Source organism: Alosa sapidissima, chromosome 7 (genome assembly GCF_018492685.1).
Source record: "Alosa sapidissima isolate fAloSap1 chromosome 7, fAloSap1.pri, whole genome shotgun sequence".
In the NCBI taxonomy this organism is placed as follows: Eukaryota; Metazoa; Chordata; class Actinopteri; order Clupeiformes; family Clupeidae; genus Alosa; species Alosa sapidissima.
The window spans coordinates 27,105,132-27,125,131 of record NC_055963.1 but is presented as its reverse complement, the minus strand read 5'-3'; the positions used below and the strand labels follow the sequence as shown (position 1 = coordinate 27,125,131).

The window sequence follows — 20,000 nt, the reverse complement described above, 5'->3', positions numbered from 1 at the left end:
TTTCGCTTCACAGTTTTGTTTCTGCTTCCTGTCTGCAGATGAGAATTTGACAGCCGAGTGGCGGGCGGCCACCTCAAGTGAACCTCAAGAGCCGAGCTTAGCTTTGAGGCAGCCCTAGGGGAACCGTCACGCTGCAGCACATGCTCACCAAATACAGCCTCAGAGCCGAGTGGAGCAGAGTCATGCACAGCTCCTAATGAGAAACGCGAGAGCACAGGCCTCCGCATTTAGAAAGTATCGACACGTTTTCTTGCTTAGTTGGAGAGAGGGTGAAAGACTAGGGGGGAGAGGGGGTTGGGAGTTAGAAAGCGCACCTGCACGTTGCCCTCCCCCACCACGATCTCAGCTGTGTAGGCGTACTGCACCAGCTGCTCCAGAGCCTGGGGATCGATGTCGTGGAGGGTGACGTGGGTCTGCCGACTCTCCGACATCTCATCTGTATGATCATACACACAAACACACACACGCACACAAACACACACACACACACACACACACACACACACAAGGCAACAAAAAAGCAAATTCAGTCAAGGACACTAGCCTCAGATAATACTTGTGGTTGCAAGTTAGACAATGCAGCAAGCAACACCCCAGGTTTAAACACTTGAGACCTAGCATAGCTAGAACAAAGCCAAATTCAGTTACAGCAGATTTAATGGATATTGTAATTATGTTAAGTGTTCTCACCGTTAATTAGATTGTAGTGAGCTGCTGTGTATAAGTTCCTAAAAGTCTACAACAGCACTTTTAAAAAGCTGAGAAGGGGCTTTGTATGATAATCACAGAGTGAGGAATACATTCTCATTTATTACCATCCCATTCCTCTTGAGGGACAAAAGTTAGGTTCAAATATTTTCATGTCATTTTTCAGAACAAGTCTCCACACATCATCAGAATGAACAGCCATCAACATCACAGACGATTATCACACCCATTGCTACAATCACAATGCAGTTAATAGGCTCTCAGGTTTCCCCTATGACTGAATAGACAGGGTGGGCTCAGTGCCAGCAGAGTAACCCAACAGGATCTTAGAGGATAAAGAGAAGATTGATCTTGTGTTGTAACATGTTCACAAATGACAGGGACGGAATAAGTGATACCTGACCATCTTTTTAACATGCAAAATGTGAACAGCAACACACGCTGCAACGTGTGACTCAACTTGCATAACATGGGCATCATTCCTTTTTTGTGGGGGAGATGTTTTGGTAACTGGTGAAAAATATTCTTCTATAGTAACTGCTGCAAAGTATTCTTCTATTTACATTTACATTTTCCATGTGTAATACATTACACATTACATTTTCTATTACAACTGGACTTACTACACTGTTTTGTACCAGTGAGAAAAACAATAATTGTAGGGGAAACGGTAGCCTCGTTTTAGTAACACGCTCACAAGCAACTGTCTGTTCAGGCAAAAACAACCATCACTCCAAGAGGGGAAAATAAAACATAAAAAAAATAACATGTAATTTTGTCAAGTAATTTTCCTCTCGGCTAAATCAAGCATGTAATCAAGAGTTGGGAGAGACTAATCAAAATGTCTGCCTGACGTGGACTCTTTCCACAGACATACCATCTAGTGCGAGGCGCAGGGGAGGAGAGGAAGGGGGGTAGGAGAGGCTCTGCAGGTGGCGACCTGGGAGCGTGACAGGGAAGAGAACATAGCACACAGAGCAGAGATGATGGCTGATGAGGGGGGAAGGAAATGAGATCAGACAGGACGGAGACACCCTGCACTGGACAGAGTGACGGACACATCAGGGGCTGGGGCTGTTGCACCGCTACAATCAGGGCTATAAAAAGAGACATCTTCAGTGCAGTGAATACAGCCAGATAGGCAGGATGTTTGTACATTGATATGTGCATGACAGGACTTAAAAGGGCTATGATTACAAGGGAGAGAACACTGTCAACTCAATATACTGATGATGCACAACGCTAAAATCCTCTTTATTTTTTGGTGGAATGGAGGATATAACAGACAGCCTGGTACAGATTTTAATCGAGAATCTCCATTCCATATGTGACTCAGTTCAAGGGTAGGGGCCAGATAAAATGGCCGAAAAAACAACAACAATTTGAATGTGGACTTTAAATAGAATGGAATGGAATGACTCATGTAGAGAGAGCGTGTCGCTCTCTCTCTCTCGCACGCTCACATCTAATGCGGGGCTCTTGGCGGAGCCGTAGAGACAGAGGGGAGATAAAGCACAGAGAGAGAGAGGAGGGAACTCCTGTAAACACAGAGAGTAGAGGAGGAGGATGATCACAAGAGGTGAGGAACAGGGTTGGTGGAGGCAGAGGGAAGAGACTGGAAGAGACGAGGGGACGGCCACATCCTAGCAGTGGAATCAAGGTGAGGGAGGGACAAAAAACGAGAGACACAGACAGGTGGAAGAAAGAAACACTGAAAGAGACAACGAGAGTAAGACAAAGAGAAAAGATGGGAGGGAGGGAGGGAGGGAGGGAAAGGGCATCTGGGATACTTACTGGTAAACATGGCATGGAAGTAGGGGCTGCAGGAGGCCAGCACCACCTTATGCGCCTTGATCTCCTTGCTGGCCACGTGCAGCACGATGTCGCAGAGCAGGCCGCGCTGCCGCATGCGGTTCATGGAAACGAACGAGTCATGGTAGTGGCGCTTGGAGTTGTGGGAGATGCTGTGGCCGTCGCGGTTTAGCAGCTGCATGCCGCCCTCCATCATGGCGCTGCTCTCCGTGGGCTGCCCGGGCCTCGGCCTCACTCTCGGCAACTGGGGGGGTGGGGGGTTGGGTCAGAGGGATGAACATCAACAAAAGGCTAGCACATCCACAGCAGGTGAACTCTACGTGCTGGACAGGGAAAAAGGCAGAGCCGCACACCAGATCTTGCTGCTGATTATTTAGAGATTTACCACCTATGTAACATTTTGGGGCCCAAGCAACAGTACAACAGTACACTACAGTAGTTAATCTGCAAATGGTCAGAGGTTTACTTCAATTACTTCTGAAGACACATGAAACAGTCACCCTCTTTGACTGTACCATCACTGGACAAGGATGAAAGTCGCCTGCTAACTGAACGAATGAATGCTAATGCGATATGTGCGACGCTGTGATGGCGGAAAAGAGGACTGTGGGAAGCCCGATGACAGCAGACTCCTTGATGTCTTTCCTTCAAAGGCACAGGCCTCATCTGATAAACTTTTGATTTCAGATGCAACGCATAATGTATGACGATGCAATAAGGGGTGGAGGAATTAGGCAAGCACTGGTGCACTGAGAGTGGAGGTGAAAGTGTGTGTGTGTGTGTGGCATCGGCGTCTGTGGCATGGAGAGGGGGCTTAGTTGCAGGCTGAATAAGCCACCTTAGGCAGGTTCTAGGGACACATACGCTGTGCCTCGACCCCAAACATTACTTTTTTTTTTAAATGACCAGCTCCACAGATCCAGGGTCGCTTTAACACTGGCTAGCCAGATCTCTCTGTCTCCCTCTCTCTCTCTCTCTGTCTCTTTTCTCAGCCAACATCTTTCCCCTGTCAAGTGCAAATTCCTCACAAAGAACGCCTAATGGTTGCCCAAGGCTGCAGCGCTCTATAAAAGAATCACATAAAGAGAAGGACCAAACTATGCAGAGCGTGGCTATACTAGGCACTGGCCAAACGAGAAGCGTTTGCTTGTGTGTATGTGTGTGTGTGTGTGTGTGTATGCAGGAAACACACAAGCGCTTATACGGCAAGAGTCTGGCAGGGTCTGCAGCTCCTCGTTGTTTTGTGGTGATTAATACTTTATAGCATCATCAGTCAACCAACAGCTTGTTATTCTTTTGAGCCACCGACTTTTCCACAGTTACAGTGGAATTAAAACAGAATTAATAAGTACGTTTTTAAGAATTTCAGGAAGACGCTTGGGGTGTTGGCCCATTTTTGGGCTTTCTAGGCTGTTTTTTCTCTCTCTTTAACAGACATGTTCCACTGAGTGTCGATGACATTGGACAGCCTCATATTCAACAGCGTAGAAGAGAAAGAGCATTTGGAAAGCTTCCCTGTGAATCATGGATGAGGGGTGTGATGTGATGCTCAGAGCGGTGGGGTCCCTGCTGTGAGGCATCTTCCCACGAGTCGCATGCAAGCACAGCTCCATTAACGGCATCGCTATGGAAACTACTGTAAAGTTAATGTCGTAGGTGCTGAACCATATACATGGAAACTACTGTACAATATGGTGTGAGAGCATGTATAGCTACTTGAAAATTCAGAGTAACAGACTTTCATGTGACAAGAGCTCAATGGATTATCAACCTTTGAAAGTGTTCGAACTGACATCAAAACATGGAAATGGAGGGAAATTGTGCAAATGGTTGTTGAATGTGTATCGTTCACTATCTATTCTACAACTGGGTGACAAAACAAGAGCTAAACTAGCGTAAGTGCAATCTGATGCGTTAGCTAGTTCAAAGTTCAAATGGGTGATGAGAGTTATCTGACAAATCATCTGGTCTGCTGCCTTTCTTAACAAGCCCAATCATATTAACAACAATGACTATAAATGGGTCTATGCTTCCTGAAGGTGTGCAGAACCATCATTGCCGCCTCACAAATAAAGCCAATACTGAATTGTCTGATCTGTTTTGCATTGCAACTTCTCATTAGTAAGCAAACTGACCTAGAAAAACCCCATATGATCCTAGAAATACATTTTATGAGCCATGACTCTGAAGGTGAGAAAAAGCCATCTGGTGTCTTTGATGAAATGGCCGGTGGGTTTCAGGTGTTCAAAATAAACTATATTGTCACAAAATACCCCAGGACCGTGCAACCTGAGAATGGCCAGTGAATAATGCATATTGTGTGTTCTGCACACATGGAGACGGCCTGTTGAACCATCACAAAAAGCCTGGCTATTGTTGAGTGTTCAGTTGCAACAGTTAGTACTCCAAAGGCCAGACAGACAGTTCCCATCACGTAGGCCTACTGCACCCACTGAACACAGATCTTCCTGTGGTGCGCTTCAGGGAACATTTATTAATTGTTCTGAAATTCTACTGTTCCAGGTAGCACATTATTCACATTGTGTCCCCCGTTAACCATACACCTCTTGATGCATTGTCTACAATCATCTCTAATAAATTAAGGGGGTTACATGCCAAGCATTTGCCTCTTTCAGCCCTGTTCCACTAGCAGATGTGGTAGCCTATCTAGGTTGAAGAGGGTTGTAACCAAAGGCAACGACTGTATAACTGTCATTACATCTCTGGAGGACAGAGGCAAACAGCGTTACCATGCCGATTTCCACATCCCAGTACCATTTGACTCAGCAGACTATGCAGGTGGAAGGCAGCGCCACCACAAATGAACGCATAGGCTATATGGGGTCTCTCGTCACTGTTTTGAAAATTAGGCTGTATTTAACCAACATCCCCTATCAACACATTATTGACATTCGCGTCGCAACACTATATTTTACACATACAAAGCAATGACATGATGACAACATAAGCCAACGTTAAGCTGCAGCCCAACCCATCCCTTGTTCAGCATTCCAGTAATGAGCAATAAAAATGCAACGGTTCTCAGTGAAAACACAATTACCGGATGGGCACAGATGTTCTTTGAGTCTCCAACGTCTTCTTTTTGTTTGGCTCCCGGAGAAAAAATGGTCGTGGCCGATTTCGGTTTCTCTCTAGGCGGACTATACAGCATCAAAATCGTGCGGGGCATATGAAAAATGAATACACCTTCAGTTTGAGCTTTTGTATGTTGTTGACGTAAATGCAAACCGCATGAGCTCTGACATCAATTTTTTAAGGTGGAACTGCTGCTGCAGAGGTTTACAAATAGACCACCACTGCAGACTACTGAGGGTATTGTGTATAAACTGACTTAATCATCCTTCCAGTAAAAATAAAACAATATCCTATTATTCTGATAACGATTCTATCGACAGACAAAGATGTCCTTGGTAAATATTCCGTGTTTGTTAAACCACCTTAACAGAGGGAGACGCTTCACCGTACAGTCAAGGAAATTCGTAACCATCCCTCACACTAAACACAACCAAAAATGAATTAAACTACTATTTGTCAACAGATCACGTTGTTTATCGTAGCTTCTGCAACTATCATACAATCGTTTGAACTACTATCGTTGGCTGGTCTAGTTTCAAATGCACTCAATCCAAGGCAGACTGGCTGATTTTGAAAGCCTGATGTCTTTGCCAGATAAATCTTTGTGCACACAAAAATACACCGACAGACGACAAGCAGTCAATATTTCCAAAAGATATACGTGCCTTTTGATCGGTAACGAACTTACCTAAAATATCAAAACGTTATTTCATGTGTTCTCAGTGCATTCACAGGCATAAGACATAAGGCTCTTTGTCAAGTGTTAGCTAACGTTCGATGGCAAAGCAGAGCGAGTTTAACAGCTGTCAATCCGATGAGATTCTTTCGCATTGCCCAAAGGTAAGTTTGTTGCCGACAACAAGCCAAAACAAAGCGTTTCCTAGAGTTCAGACAAAGCTCTTTAGATCTACCCGCCTTGACACCGACAGAGGTCTGTCTGTGACATGACAGAGGTAGCTCCCTCCCTCAGAAGAAGAAAATCAGGACTCACTCGCCGTCGTTTGTATCGTAGGGGCAGCGCTTGTCTTTTCCTAGCAATGATTCTTTCCAGTTTGTTTTAAAAACAGTGAGTGATTTCAAGAGAAAATAACTCTTTAAATATTAAAATAATTTCTCCTTAACAGACACCACATGTCACACCAAAACAATCTTCTGTCTTCCCAGCCTCTTCTCACTGGACTGCCTGCTATATCTGAGGAAAATACTTCGCTTCAACTAAACGCTCGTGCGTTTTTTTCGTCTCACAGCATGCGTCATAGGTAGGCGTAAACTACCAGGGCTTCCTGTGCTTAGAATAATCAAACAAATCGACTTTATCCTAGAGATGTTCTGGACATAATTATGAAAAACACATTTGAAAAGTAGTTCCACTTGTGGTCTGTTAGGATAACAAATTGCAAATCCTCTTGCAAAGAAGAACATAATTCAGGCACATCAGAAACATAACTGGATTTCTAAATATCATAGCCTACTGCTGATTTTAGGTAGCCTAGAACAGTGTTTCTCAAAGTGTGGTCCGGGGACCACTGGTGGTCCGCAAGCTATCCCAAGTGGTCCGCGAGCAGACGTGGTAAAATATAATATAGATGAGTTGTTTGCAATATTGAACCAACTTGTATGTATATCCAAATATTGTAATTGTGTATTTTTGTTGTGCTTGCTTTTTTTGCTGTAATTTATTATTTTAATTAATAGGTAATTTTGCCATGCTCCTTCTGGCAAGGGGACTACCAATGGAAACTAGCCTTTTGGCTATAATTGGGTGCATTTACATTTTCTTTGTAAAATGGCAATTAGTGTACACTGTCCCTCTATAACAAATAAAGTTTAAAATTAAATTAAAAATTAAAAAAAATAGTTCTGCAACACTGTCTATGTAAGATATGCCAGTTTAACTCATATGAATCCTCTGACACAATAAGCAAAGTGCAAACACAATAAGCAAGGTGGTTCAGTGAGTAGGCCTATAGTGTAGGCTAATATACTGTTGAAGTAGGTCTCATCTTTTTTTTTTTATCCTAGGTGGTCCATGCGTTTATTTTTTATTGGTTAAGTGGTCCTTCATCTGAAAAAGTTTGAGAAACACTGGCCTAGAAATCTAGACGCGCCCCTAGCGGCAGCAACTAGTCTAGCAACTCTACGTTGGCTTGTGAGCTCCAGAAATCGAAACTTAATCAGGCCAATGAAATCGTGTATAGAGTCGTTAGGTGGGCTTAACATAATGATTGATGGCAGAGTTGCAACGGTTTGGCTTGAATTCCCTGCTACTTGAAAACAAATAAGATGGATGTTGCTGTTGGCGAACAGTGTGACACGAGTTAAGCTTTCATTAAGTTGGCAAACGTTTGAACTAGCCAACTAGCTCCGCTGGTGGGAAACGCATGGGACTCATATCGCTGCCGCTGTCCTATTGCATGCAGAGGGAATTTGAAAGACAACTGATTATCCCGCCCCTCGGACTGAGCACTGCAAATGGTGAGTGCCCAGACCCTACATTTTAATGTGGGTCTGGCTCGTCAGGCTAGATTTTAGGCTAACCTACAGACGATTTTCACCACATGAAAAACACTAAGTTAGCCTACTAAAGAAAGTCAGAAATATGTCTTTGTTTTTACTTGCCATATATACCCTCAGGTTATTAAGATTCTGTTTTGGCTAATGTAGACATTTTAATTACCCCGATTAATTCATTCAGCATCATTGCATTCATATTGGTCCAGAGCTATTCAGGCTGGAGTTGTAGGCACAACAAGAATTGCTAACAAGACAGTTAGCAATGAGTCTGGTTTTAACCCGGCTAAAGATAGCCCAGTAAATTAACTAAACTTATCCCAGTAGCAAACAGTTTTTCTGTTTGAAAGTCTAAGACAATCTGAAAAAAGGCTATTCATTCATAGTTTTCCACACCTGAATATTCCACACCTAATTCAATAAAACACCAAACCATTCCATGTATTCCACACCTAATTCAATAAAAACACCAAACCACTTCCATTACATAGGCTATTTTCTTTATGTTCAATCAAAACATTTAGTCTTTTATTGCCACTGGTGGGGCATGTGTACAGGTGGCTACTTTCTATTTAAATAAGTATCTATAAGGGTGTCACTGTTAGCCTACTCTGCTAAATGGTGAAACATAACCGCCTGAATTAGTAAATCATTATTTTTAGACCGTAAACATAAAGTTAGGTTTGAGTGCGTCACTGCTGCGCGGTGCATTGTGGGTATTCGTTTTGTAGGCACGTTTTCTATCCAGCATGGCAAGCAAGCACAAGAGGTAAGATAAGGAAAACGTGTCAAATTATACTGAAATTCGTGGATTTGAGAAGTGTACCCTGTAGGAATGTGTCGATCATTATGCTGGGGTTCATATTAATTAGTCTAACGTACAGCTAAGACAAGAGTTTTGTTTATAGTGGACCCATATTCTCTTGTGAGCTAAGATGTCCTTCTCATTAAGTTAGCTGGCTAACTTAAATTGGACACATTTTGGAAAGTTGTTATGACATGTTTAAGTCTGAGACTGAATACAAATAAGTAATTTCCTCAGTATTAGCGCTGTATCATACTATTTGCTATGTAGATGAGATCATTTCACCCCGATAGCTCTCATCAGTCAGTGTGTATGGGAGCATGTTAGTTAGCTGGTTTAATCAACTGGTCCTTGTTATTTACAATAGTCTTGTGAAGTTTTATGTCACAGCTGCAAGTGTAACGAATGCTATCGAAACCTTGTTGATTAGCAAACTAGACGCGATTTATTAAGTTGTGATGGTAATCTGTTGGTAAATGGTTATTGATTTACTTTAACTTTTTATTGACTTATTTTAGGAAGTTGAAAGACTTGTCCGTAGATGAGTTCCTGGTGTCTGGCTTTGACTCAGACGGAGACGACTCTGATTCGGATGGAGAAGAGCATATCCAACAGAATGGCAAGAAGAAGAAAACTGACCCTCAGGAGACGTGAGTATTGTATGCTGTGTACAGTCTGATTTGAAGTCCTTAGATGTCCATGCTTCAACGTACGATTTTACAACCTTTTAGTTTTAGACAGTACCAGCACACTGTTTCTTTGTTTTTGCTAACTTCGCTGTGTTGTAGGATCCCCAAGAAGAAGGGTAAGGCGACTGAGCACAAGGACCAGCTGGCTAGGCTTCAGGCAAAGGATCCAGAATTCTACAAGTTCCTGAAGGCCAATGACCAGAAGCTGCTGAACTTTGACGACTCAGACAGCTCAGAGGATGAGGATGAGGAGAAGTATCACACGCTACCCTCTGAACTAGAGGTATTACATTACATTACATTTGGCTGACACATTTTTAGCCAAAGCAACTAACAACAAGGATAAACAGTTTAAGTTTTAAAGCAATTCTCAACAATTTTAACACAATTTAGAGTACAGTAAGAATAAGTGCATTAGTGAGTGCTGTTTTTAACAGTTACGTGTCAGTTCAAGACGGCTGGTAAGTGCTAGGATCAGCCAGACTTGTTGTAAGTGGTGCTATGAGAGGAGAGGTATGCATAGTCATTCTTGTAACAATGAGGAAAAAACATCCATATTGGTTTTGCTTGTTATTGTTTATCATAAGTTAACTCTATAGGAAAAACTTCCTTTGAACATTTTCATTATATTCCCATTAGGAGGCCAAATCTGATGAGGACGAAGATGTACCTGCCAAGTCGAAGAAAGCTGAATCCATCCCAGTCACAGAGAAGATGATCGCTGAGTGGAAAGCAGCTCTAAGAGTGAGGGTTATTTTCATGAACTGCTTAAAAAACAAATAGCTGTGGGCTATACTACGAATCTCGATTAGTGGGTTAGCGAGGTATGTTGCGCTCAAAGCCAGGGTATGCTGTGACACGGAAGTAGCTCTGTTTCAGCGTCGCTGTATCACCATGGTGTCTTATGCTGTCAACCAAACTTGGTCGGGAGCAGGTTATGTGCTAAGTTATAGCTCAAATTGTGTAAAACTACCGCCCACTGACCAATCAATTATCTTGAAAACCGAAGTTATCTCACATGGAGGATTCTGTCATATATCTTACAGGTGGAGCTCCGCCTCTACAATTATTTTGGATCTCAAATGTGTTTTAATAGTGTTGTGCGTGCAAATATGCCACTATGGACGTGCATACCATACAACATCTGATAGCAATCGATTTATTTGATGTTATAGGCTATACACTAAAAATTACCGCAGTGTAGATTATGCTATCGCTCATAAGTGCGGAAGTAATTGTTTTTTAATATAAGCGGTTTTGTGCATCTCCACGTTTCATGATTGGCCAGCATCAGCCCAACACCGAGAATGTGCACAGATCTGAGCTGAAAGCCTAGTTTGACAAATATATCACATAACTGCTATCGTAGTATCGCTTAACTTATACCCCTGAGTCAAGGCATTGTGAAGCCTCAATATGTCTAGATGGCCTAGATATGTCTAACGTGCTTCGTAGTATACCCCCTGGTCTGTTGCAAACACCCCATGACTAGTGACATGAGTCTGTCACTGCATTTACTGTGTGACATGTTGTGGACCTTAAGCGCTTTCATTAAATATGTTTTAGTGACTTATCATTAGCTAGCTATTATTCTTACTTTCTCATAGAAGAATGTAAAAAAGAGAATGTAGAAAAGATTAACTATATATGCCAGAAGCTGGAAACTGCTTAATACTGGTAATAAATAATAATAATCATGAAAAACTTGTAATACTGGCCGTGAGTGGCTTACGTAAATCATTTTGTAATTTTTGTTGTCTGTGGCTCGGCTTGAGCCACTTTCAAAACATAATTGTCTTTGTTTCTAGGCTGAACCCTCCCAACGACTCTTCAGAGAAGTCACTCAGGCTTTCAAAGGCGCTGTAGCAACAACGAAAGGCGAGAGTGATGACCAGTGCCGATACGTTGTGTCCGATAGTGCAGGTAATGCAAAAGTCGACTTGTGTGCAGGGATATGTAATGTGTGCAAACATAATGCAACGTAATGTGCAATGTGTTAGTTGAAGAATTAGCTAACATTGTCATTCCATAATGACAAAAGGCATGTGTAACTGTGTACTCTGTTGTTTCCAATGTCTTTGTGTAGTGTTCAATTCGCTGGTGCTGTTCTGCATAAGAGATATCCCAGTGGCTCTGCAGAGGATGCTTGACCTCAAGTCACTTGAGAAACAAGACCAGAAGAAGTAAGGACAATTTGCCTCTTCACTTACTCCTCACAGGTGGCACCACACCAGGTTAATCATAAGTTAACTGTAAACGGTTTTACTGGATTTGCCGCGATATATAGCCTTTTTGCCGGATCGCCTGTCGGTTTTAGATACATCGAGGTGAAATGGGGGGGTCGACGTGGCCCGTCAATTTTACCACCAAGGAGGCTAGTAGTCACAGAGGCGAAACATTTGGTTTCGGCATGAGTGTAAAAGCATCAAGGCAGAATGGGGGAATCTGGACGGGTGTTTTGATGACACCACATATGTTACCTAATGTCACTGTTTAAAACAAACAAAGTAGCAACATGCTATGAAGCCAAACAAGCAAACACAGCTAAACGTAATGACAATGAACTCTTACCTCTATGGTCTACTGCAAGTTATCCACAATTATCCATAGTTAGTCCACCATTATTTCAGTCATGAATTCTTCTCGATATGAGTTAGTTAGAGATAGCTTGGCCATATTCTACTATCACATAGGTCTGACTAAATTGACTAAACATTCTCTTCAGAAACACTTTTCTGTAGCCTATATGGACCTGGCAAACCAAAACTTACAATGGTAGCAGGCTTAACCCTTATAAACTGTCATAATTAGATAGCAGTTTCTGGCATCCATTAGAAAAGCATTTTTAGATGAATGGCCAACTACATATAGGCCAACTTAACTACAGTATAACCTACATCTGACTCGTCTTCAGGGACAAGCAACGTCTCCTTCACTAACGTGACCCACAACTTTTTTTTCATGCATTAATTTGTTTAACAGGCTACATGGCGATTAAGCACATTGAAGGCTTTCTGTTCATTGTATCACATTTTATTTTCAGCAGTCAAAAGGGGTGGGGGCAAAATTAGTGATGGCAAAATCCCCAGCTAAACTGATGCATGTGAAAGCTATCATTGTTTGAAAATAATGCACAGGTATGACCGGGGCATCGTTTGTTCCCATGCGTTACTATTCTGGCCCAAAGTTGCACGTCACGCTTCATTTTGCTATTTGGCCCTGCTTCCTGGCTCCTCAACATGCCGGCTTGTATGTGAACACTCACACCAAGGCGGCAATTTTTCACCTCCTTTTTAGACAAATAATTCGGCATAAAGATGTCTCTTCTCGCTGTACATTTTGCGCAATCTCTATCTAAAAACAGCTTGTGTGTATTGTGTCGACAAGGAAATGCACCCCTCGTTTTTTAAGTCCCCATTGTTTTGTTTTTCTTATTTGCAGACTGATATTGCCATCATCCAGTAAGAGGTGGCAGAAGAACATGCTTGACATCAAAATGTACCTTAGTGGTCTCATTCAGGTATGGAAAAGTACAAACCTACTCATCCAGACATACAAAGTCAGTCCCTTCTCGAGAAGGCTATACTACGAAGCAAGGTCAGTGCTTAACCAGGAGTAACCGCTGAACACTAAAAGAACACTGCACTAAGCCACTATTGTTTATAAAGTTTACGTATTGTTTCCTTGTTGTTCAACATCGGTGGTTACTCCTGAAGTTACCTCGGTAAACCAGTAACCTTGCTTCGTAGTATACCCCTCAGGATCTTGAAAGTGTTTGTTGTGGAAAAAATTAACTGAAGTAATTGTAGTAGCTTTGAGAATTTTTGTTTTAGGCAGTATTAAGGAAAAATGTGGCTGTTTGTGAAATTTTGTGTCCTAGAGCAACTGCCAACTCAAGTGTTCAGGATTTACTATACATGCTTGTCAATACATGTGAATCACTGTTGTTGACCTGTGCACCATGAATCTGTTCACAGCTCTTGTCCAGTCTAACTCAAGCCACAGTCATTGCCGCTGTTCTCCGTCATATTCACCAGATGGTGCCCTACTACCTGTGTCTGGCAAAACAGTGCCGAATATTACTGAAGGTAAACCATCCTGTCATCACACTGGCCCTCATTTATCAATCGAGCGTAGAAACCAGTGCAGATCTGATTACAGAGATCATCTTATCTAACCTGACCCTCGCCAGATGAATTTCGTTCCGCTTAGCTCCGCCAAGCTTCACTCACATCCATCTGGGACCTCTTCCATTGAGAGGGATTTCTGCAACCGACTTTATGGTTCAGCCAATCAGGACGCAGGGCGGGAGTTTCATAGATGTGACGTAGTGGAGAAGCGACCGTGAGACTGTTATCAGCGTCACGGGTTGGCTTCGATGTGAGTGGTTGAAGTAGCACGTCAATAGATGACGGACAAGTGGCTTATTCAATCATATGCAAGCATTTTTTGATTAGGCCCAGCCTTCTGAAACACCATTCCAATGGATTGGTTCCAGATGGATGAGTGGAGCTAGGCAGAGCGAAATTCATCTGGCGAGGGTCAGGTAACATCTTATCACCTGAAGCAGTTTGTTTTCAGTGAGTGACATCAAGGAATGCCATTTGTCCCTGAAAAAAAAATGATGCCTTGCGCTTTTCAAAATAAACAATTTTTTATCGACGATAGTAATTCTGTTCACATGATGGCTATCCTAAGCCATCAAGTGTGTCAACATAACTGGCAGCACTATGTAAAGTAGGCTACAAATGTGCAGGGCAAGTCTTTGGCCCAAGACTATACTCTATGAATATAACTCTCCAACTTTTTAATCTTACCTGTGTCTGTACAAACTGTGTCGAATCTTACTGAAGTTGAAACCAACCTCATCACATGCATGTGTTGCTCAGCTGAGCTGATTGCTCTCTCAGCTCCCCCTACTGGCCACATGCATACAAAACAACTCCATAGCAAGCAACTTGCATTGTATTCTATCTAGAATTTTCAGTTTTCTTAAGGGGTCAGGGAGTAGATTAAATTAGGGCTGTGCAATGAATTTAATTTTAATTAGGACTTGCCAACACTTATTAGAACATGATAACCAGAATCGAAATTTGCCGCATTCCTTTTTGCAAGTTTTTATGAAGTTAAAGCACTGTGTGTGTGTCTTTACACTTATTTTAAAATTCATCAGTAAGATAACTTTTAAAATGAAACCAAATCCACTTTTGAAATTTTAGAGAATGAATGGTTTTCAAAATCATTGTGTAATAATCACAATCTCTGTATTGACTAGCCATTATTTAGCTGCCCTAGTTTAAATGGTCTGTTGTCAGTTAAAGAAGTCATTCAGACTTTAATTTATTGTCAGCAAAAATGAAATTGTGTTCTCCAGTATTTCCTTTTCTATGGTAGCTGATTGCCTGTCTTGAAGTTGTACAGTCAGGTGACTGTTCAGGTAGACTTGGTGTTAATGATCTCTCTGATTCCCCGTCCCCTCAGCACCTGGTGAAGCAGTGGAGCACAGGAGAGGAGACTGTGAGGGTTCTGGCCTTCCTGGCCCTCAGCAAAATCTGCCGTCACAAGCAGGATGTCTACCTCAGTGTTGTTCTAAAGGTGTGTGTGTGTCTCTATATGTGTCTGTGTGTGTGTGTGTGTGTGTATATATTTAAGTGAGCAACTGAGCGTATGTGTTTATGGACTAACGGACAGTGAAATGTACAGGTAAAGGTAAATCAGAAATCGTGTATTTTGACGTGTTTGTTGTAGATCACATTTATAGGATGAGTGAGGTGATACTTAGAGCCATGTTCAGATGAGTTGTGGAATTTTTAATTATATGAAGTTAAAGGAATGTTCCGGAGCAAAAACAACTTAGGGCAGCGGTCCCCAACCACCGGGCCGCAGGACATTCCTAACCGGGCCGTAGCCTACGACATGAGTTTAAAAAAAATGCATGCGAACTAAACTAAATTTAATTCGCAATAATGTCACGTTTTTACATGGCAGAGGTCTATATGCAGTTGTTTGATTGCACGCATGTTTGCATTTTGCAAGGTCTATTTTCTTACGTCTGTCTGTCCCGCCTTCAACACTTTTACATATTGCCTTCAGCGCTGCGCAGCCTCAGGTCCGCTCACTTCACTTGATCAGTTCTTGGCGAACGGTAGTGTCACACGAAGTTAGCTAAACTGCTAGAATGAGCAACAAAAAAACAAGCATCTTTAGCAGGTCACTGGCCAGAGTGTTTGAGTTGCGAGAGCCGCTGCAGAGATTTCTTACAGAAAAAAAGTCACCGTTAGCTGCACATTTTAGTGATTTAGGACTGGGTGTCAAAACTCGCTTACCTGTGTGACATATTCGGGTTGCTTAATGACCTCAACCTGTCACTCCAGGGAAGAATGACGACTGTCTTTAAACTGGCAGATAAAGTCGCTGCATTTAAAGCAAGCTTGATTTGTGGGGACGACGAGTGGACCGGGGTGTATTTGATATGTTCCAAACAGTAGTGGGGGTTTTGGGAGAGACTGAGGCAGGGCCCTTTCTCTCGCAGCTGGTGCGCGATCACCTTGTTGCGCTTTCAAATGAGTTTGAGCGTTACTTCCCATCCTCCAAAGATCCACGGCAAACCAATGAGTGGGTCCGCAACCCATTTGTCAATATCCCGAATAGTCCTAACTTGTCAGCGCAGCAGGAAGAGCAGTTGATCGAAATTGCAAATGACGGTGGTCTTAAGAGTGTGTATAAGGAAACCTCTCTGGCGGGTTTTTGGATCAAAACCAAAGCAGAATATCCCGAGATAGCCGTAAAAGCGCTGAAAACGTTTCCCACCACGTATCTATGCGAGGCCGGGTTTTCGGCAATGACTGCAACTAAGACCAAATTGCGCAATCGACTGGACATTTCAAACACACTGAGGGTGACACTGTCTTCCATCACCCCCAGATGGAAGCTTCTTGTTGCAGGGAAACAAGCAGGGTTCACACGGATTATATTCGTAATGCATGTTTAGTTCCCATGTTTTGTTCCCATATTTTGTTAAGCATGTTCACACTTTAGCTTCAAGTTGTTCAATATTCATAGTTCATATTGGGGATCGACCGATATGGTTTTTTCAGGGCCGATACCGATATCAATTATTACCAAAACAGAAGGCCGATAACCGATATGTAAAACCGATATGTCAGTTGTCAAAAAGGGGGGTAGATAGTAAAGGCTATATGCTGCAAAAATTTAATTAAAAATCATTTAATTATGCAAACTTTTCTTTCTTCTTTTGATACACAATTGTCTATCAACTTGCATCACTTTGCAAGTGTAAATCCTGTGTATCATGTTAATCCAAGAGCTGAGTGATAGCAATTATTTTCAGAGTAGGCCTGCACAATGGGCTATGTGCTTGTTAAGGGACCTGTCACAAAGAGGATGCTTTGCCATCGTGTGTGAGAGCACGAGAGAGGAAGAGGTGCATGCGTGAAGGCAAGTGTTACGGTTGAATAGTTTAACAAAACAGTTTTAAAATAGTTCTTAGGCTATTTAAGCATGCAATTTGTATCCATGTGTAGGCTATAAGCTACACTTTTGAGAGCCTAAAAGGCATGTTAATAGCCAGCTCATGACGCGATTTTGTTCAGGTCGGATTAAATTACGGTTGGCCCTGGGTGCATGTAGTCTTTTCTGACAGTCCGTTTCAAAAAGGAGCAATTAGACTTTTTGACGTTCGCTATCGCATAATTTAGGACTTGTCTGTACTATGTCCGCTGAGGTGTCCCGTTATTCACAATTAACGAACGAGGCGGAGGCAGAGAACTCCCGACGCGCAGCACCCGAGTGGGCTAACTAGTAAACAGCATCAGTAACGTGCATCAATCGGGAATTCGCTAAATGAAGGAAGGGGGTGCTTTACTTATTGATCCGGATCAAAGAGACAATAGCTTACAAAGTAGTGTTTTTGTAACTTCAGTGTAGATGATTGTGATTCACTACAACTTCAGCAATGTAGGCTACCTTCCTTACCTTCGAAAAATAGCTCCGTAGGCTACAGCTGAAGCCCAGTCTGCCTCAGTGAGAATCCTAAACTTTGTCTGTGTTCAGTCTTCGATCCTGATTGACTGCATTCGTGCTAACTAACAAATCAGACTGTGTAGTGGGCGGGACAATGCTCTTGACCACAGAGTAGCAAATGCCGTGAGTGAGAGACGCTTTACAGACAGCTTTATAGTGCGTTTCATTTTTTTATCCATTTCAATATCGACTTATCGGTGGAAAAAATGACCGATACCGATTATTATAAAAATGCTAAATATCGGCCCTAATAATCGGCCAGGCCGATAATTGGTCGACCCCTAGTTCATATTGTTCAATTTTAACTTCTTCAAGTTCACGTTTTTCACAAGAGATCGTTACCTTCACTGTTCATACATAACTGGAGCTAGTTCTTTTCAAGTAATGCATGCACAACACATATGGAACATGGAACCCCCGACCCCCCCCCCCCCCCCCCCCCCCCTCAGGTCCGTGAAAAAAAACATAGGAATCAAACCGGTCCATGGTACATAAAAGGTTGGGGACCCCTGACCTAGGGTCTATTTTCAGCTTTGAGCAAGAAGGTCGTTGCATTAACTTGTCAGTTTGTTTTTGACGTGTGTTTATGCCCGGTTCACTTTCACTGTAAGACAATTTGGTGTTAATGCAAACAACGTTCTTGCTGAAAACTCCACCAATTAACGTAATTATGCTCTCAAACAACATTTTGAACCTGTTAGCTTCTGAAAATAGACCCTAGGTTGTTTTTGCTCCGAAACATTCCTTTAAGCTTAAAAAGGTACTAATAATTTTGAGAAATGTTCATGGGTTAGTTCTCTTAACAAACAATTGGCATCCTCTGTTTACTTTCCACACTATTTGGATATTTCAGACACATGCTGTACATTTGGATTTTAGCAACAAATCAGTTTACACATTTGTATAAACACCCCAACACAGGAAATGGGCACACAAGAAAATTATGGAATTTAGTGTAAGATCCCTTAATGGGCCCACTTTTGGTAAAATGTATTGCATTGCAAGTATATGCAGTGATTGTGTGCTCTCTGTAGGTCCTCTGTGGTAATATATCCTGCTGGCTGATCAATCTGACTACACTTTTGCCCCACGTTCTAACTCAGTTTGTGTTTGTGTTCTAATTGCAGCAAATGTACATCGCCTACGTGCAGAACTGCAAGTTCACCTCCCCCACCATCCTGCCCCTGATCAGCTTCATGCAGCGCACCCTGTCCGAGATGTACGCGCTGGACACGCAAGTGTCCTACCAGCACGGGTTCATCTACATCCGCCAGCTGGCCATCCACCTCAGGAACGCCATGACTATGAAGAAGAAGGTGTGTGTGTGTGTATGATATTCTTTGTGATTAGGGTTGGGCACCGAAACACGGTTCTAATATGGCACCGGTGCCGACACACGGTAGAAACTGCATCGAATAACAACGTGGATTTCGGTGCCTCATTTCGGTGCTTAAATAGCATTTTTTTTTTTATACGAGGCCATCTCTAACGTCTTGCTCTGATAGCAACACACCCAGATACAGTTAGCTAACATATGATAAACACTGGATGTATAAACCAGAGGGGTGCACCACATAGGCGAGTAGACAGTGTTTGACAGCTTGCGTGAGCCCAAGTAGCTTACTTTAAAGCGACATGCGAGCTCCTGTCAAAATCTAGCAGTGGGCCTAACTACACACAAGCAAAAGGCTATAAAACAACGTCAACAGTTGGCTAGCCTATACATTACACAATATCCTTGCTAATGTGCTAACTGACATTTATTTGAAATGTTATCAGCAAAGTTGTAAGGTGAACTTTATTTCACGGTGACGGTGTGTTAAATAACATAATGGCATGATATTAATCTTTCATGTGCATGAGGCCCATATAGCATCACAATGAATATGAAGATCATGTTAAAAGTTAGCTGGCAAAAACATAAATATGTAGGTTACATAACTGATGTCACTGAGCTGTCAAAGAGGCTACGAAACCATCTCTGTACGTTATCGCTAATTAAACTCAGCTGACTGGTGTTAGCGAATAGCCATAGTTGCTGTTAAAATACTAGGCTAGCACTGGGAATCTAAACACTTCAACACAGACATGTAGCCTAACATGTTCAAAACTACTGCATTTCTTGAAGCATTTGGGAACACACTGAATTAACTGGAAAATAGAGTCCCTGTTAGATTAGCTTGCTTGCAAATGCCGTTGTCCATGACCTGGCAGTTTTATGGCAAGCGGTTTTAACATCAACATAAATTATGGCAAACCGCCTACACTGGGGGTAAACTTGAAAGCAGAGCTCACTATTGTGTGTGCATGCATGGCAAGCTGTTTTAACATTTAAA

The 20,000-nt window shown here is 42.4% G+C and overlaps 2 protein-coding genes across 4 annotated transcripts in view; one reads left to right on the top strand and one right to left on the bottom strand.

Annotated features, from left to right (window-relative positions):
* klhl17 (kelch-like family member 17) overlaps nt 1-6,808 on the bottom strand; it is a 22,626-nt gene extending 15,818 nt beyond the window's left edge. Inside the window, exons 1-4 of one of the 3 annotated variants that reach the window (XM_042098037.1) lie at nt 6,608-6,808; nt 2,503-2,764; nt 1,586-1,648; nt 315-436 (exon numbers count right to left, since the gene is read on the bottom strand). In XM_042098037.1, coding sequence (XP_041953971.1) covers nt 315-436; nt 1,586-1,648; nt 2,503-2,716 — 399 coding nt within the window. In that variant the 5' untranslated portion in view covers nt 2,717-2,764; nt 6,608-6,808. The other 2 variants (XM_042098035.1, XM_042098036.1) reach the window with 2 other exon arrangements.
* A 1,989-nt stretch (nt 6,809-8,797) lies between these two features.
* noc2l (NOC2-like nucleolar associated transcriptional repressor) overlaps nt 8,798-20,000 on the top strand; it is a 36,448-nt gene continuing 25,245 nt past the window's right edge. The window contains exons 1-10 of the mRNA XM_042097894.1: nt 8,798-8,896; nt 9,451-9,582; nt 9,721-9,904; nt 10,261-10,365; nt 11,430-11,544; nt 11,708-11,804; nt 13,063-13,141; nt 13,599-13,709; nt 15,103-15,216; nt 18,792-18,980. Of these exons, the coding sequence (XP_041953828.1) occupies nt 8,877-8,896; nt 9,451-9,582; nt 9,721-9,904; nt 10,261-10,365; nt 11,430-11,544; nt 11,708-11,804; nt 13,063-13,141; nt 13,599-13,709; nt 15,103-15,216; nt 18,792-18,980 (1,146 nt within the window). The 5' untranslated portion in view covers nt 8,798-8,876. The remainder of the gene's footprint in view (nt 8,897-9,450; nt 9,583-9,720; nt 9,905-10,260; nt 10,366-11,429; nt 11,545-11,707; nt 11,805-13,062; nt 13,142-13,598; nt 13,710-15,102; nt 15,217-18,791; nt 18,981-20,000) is intronic.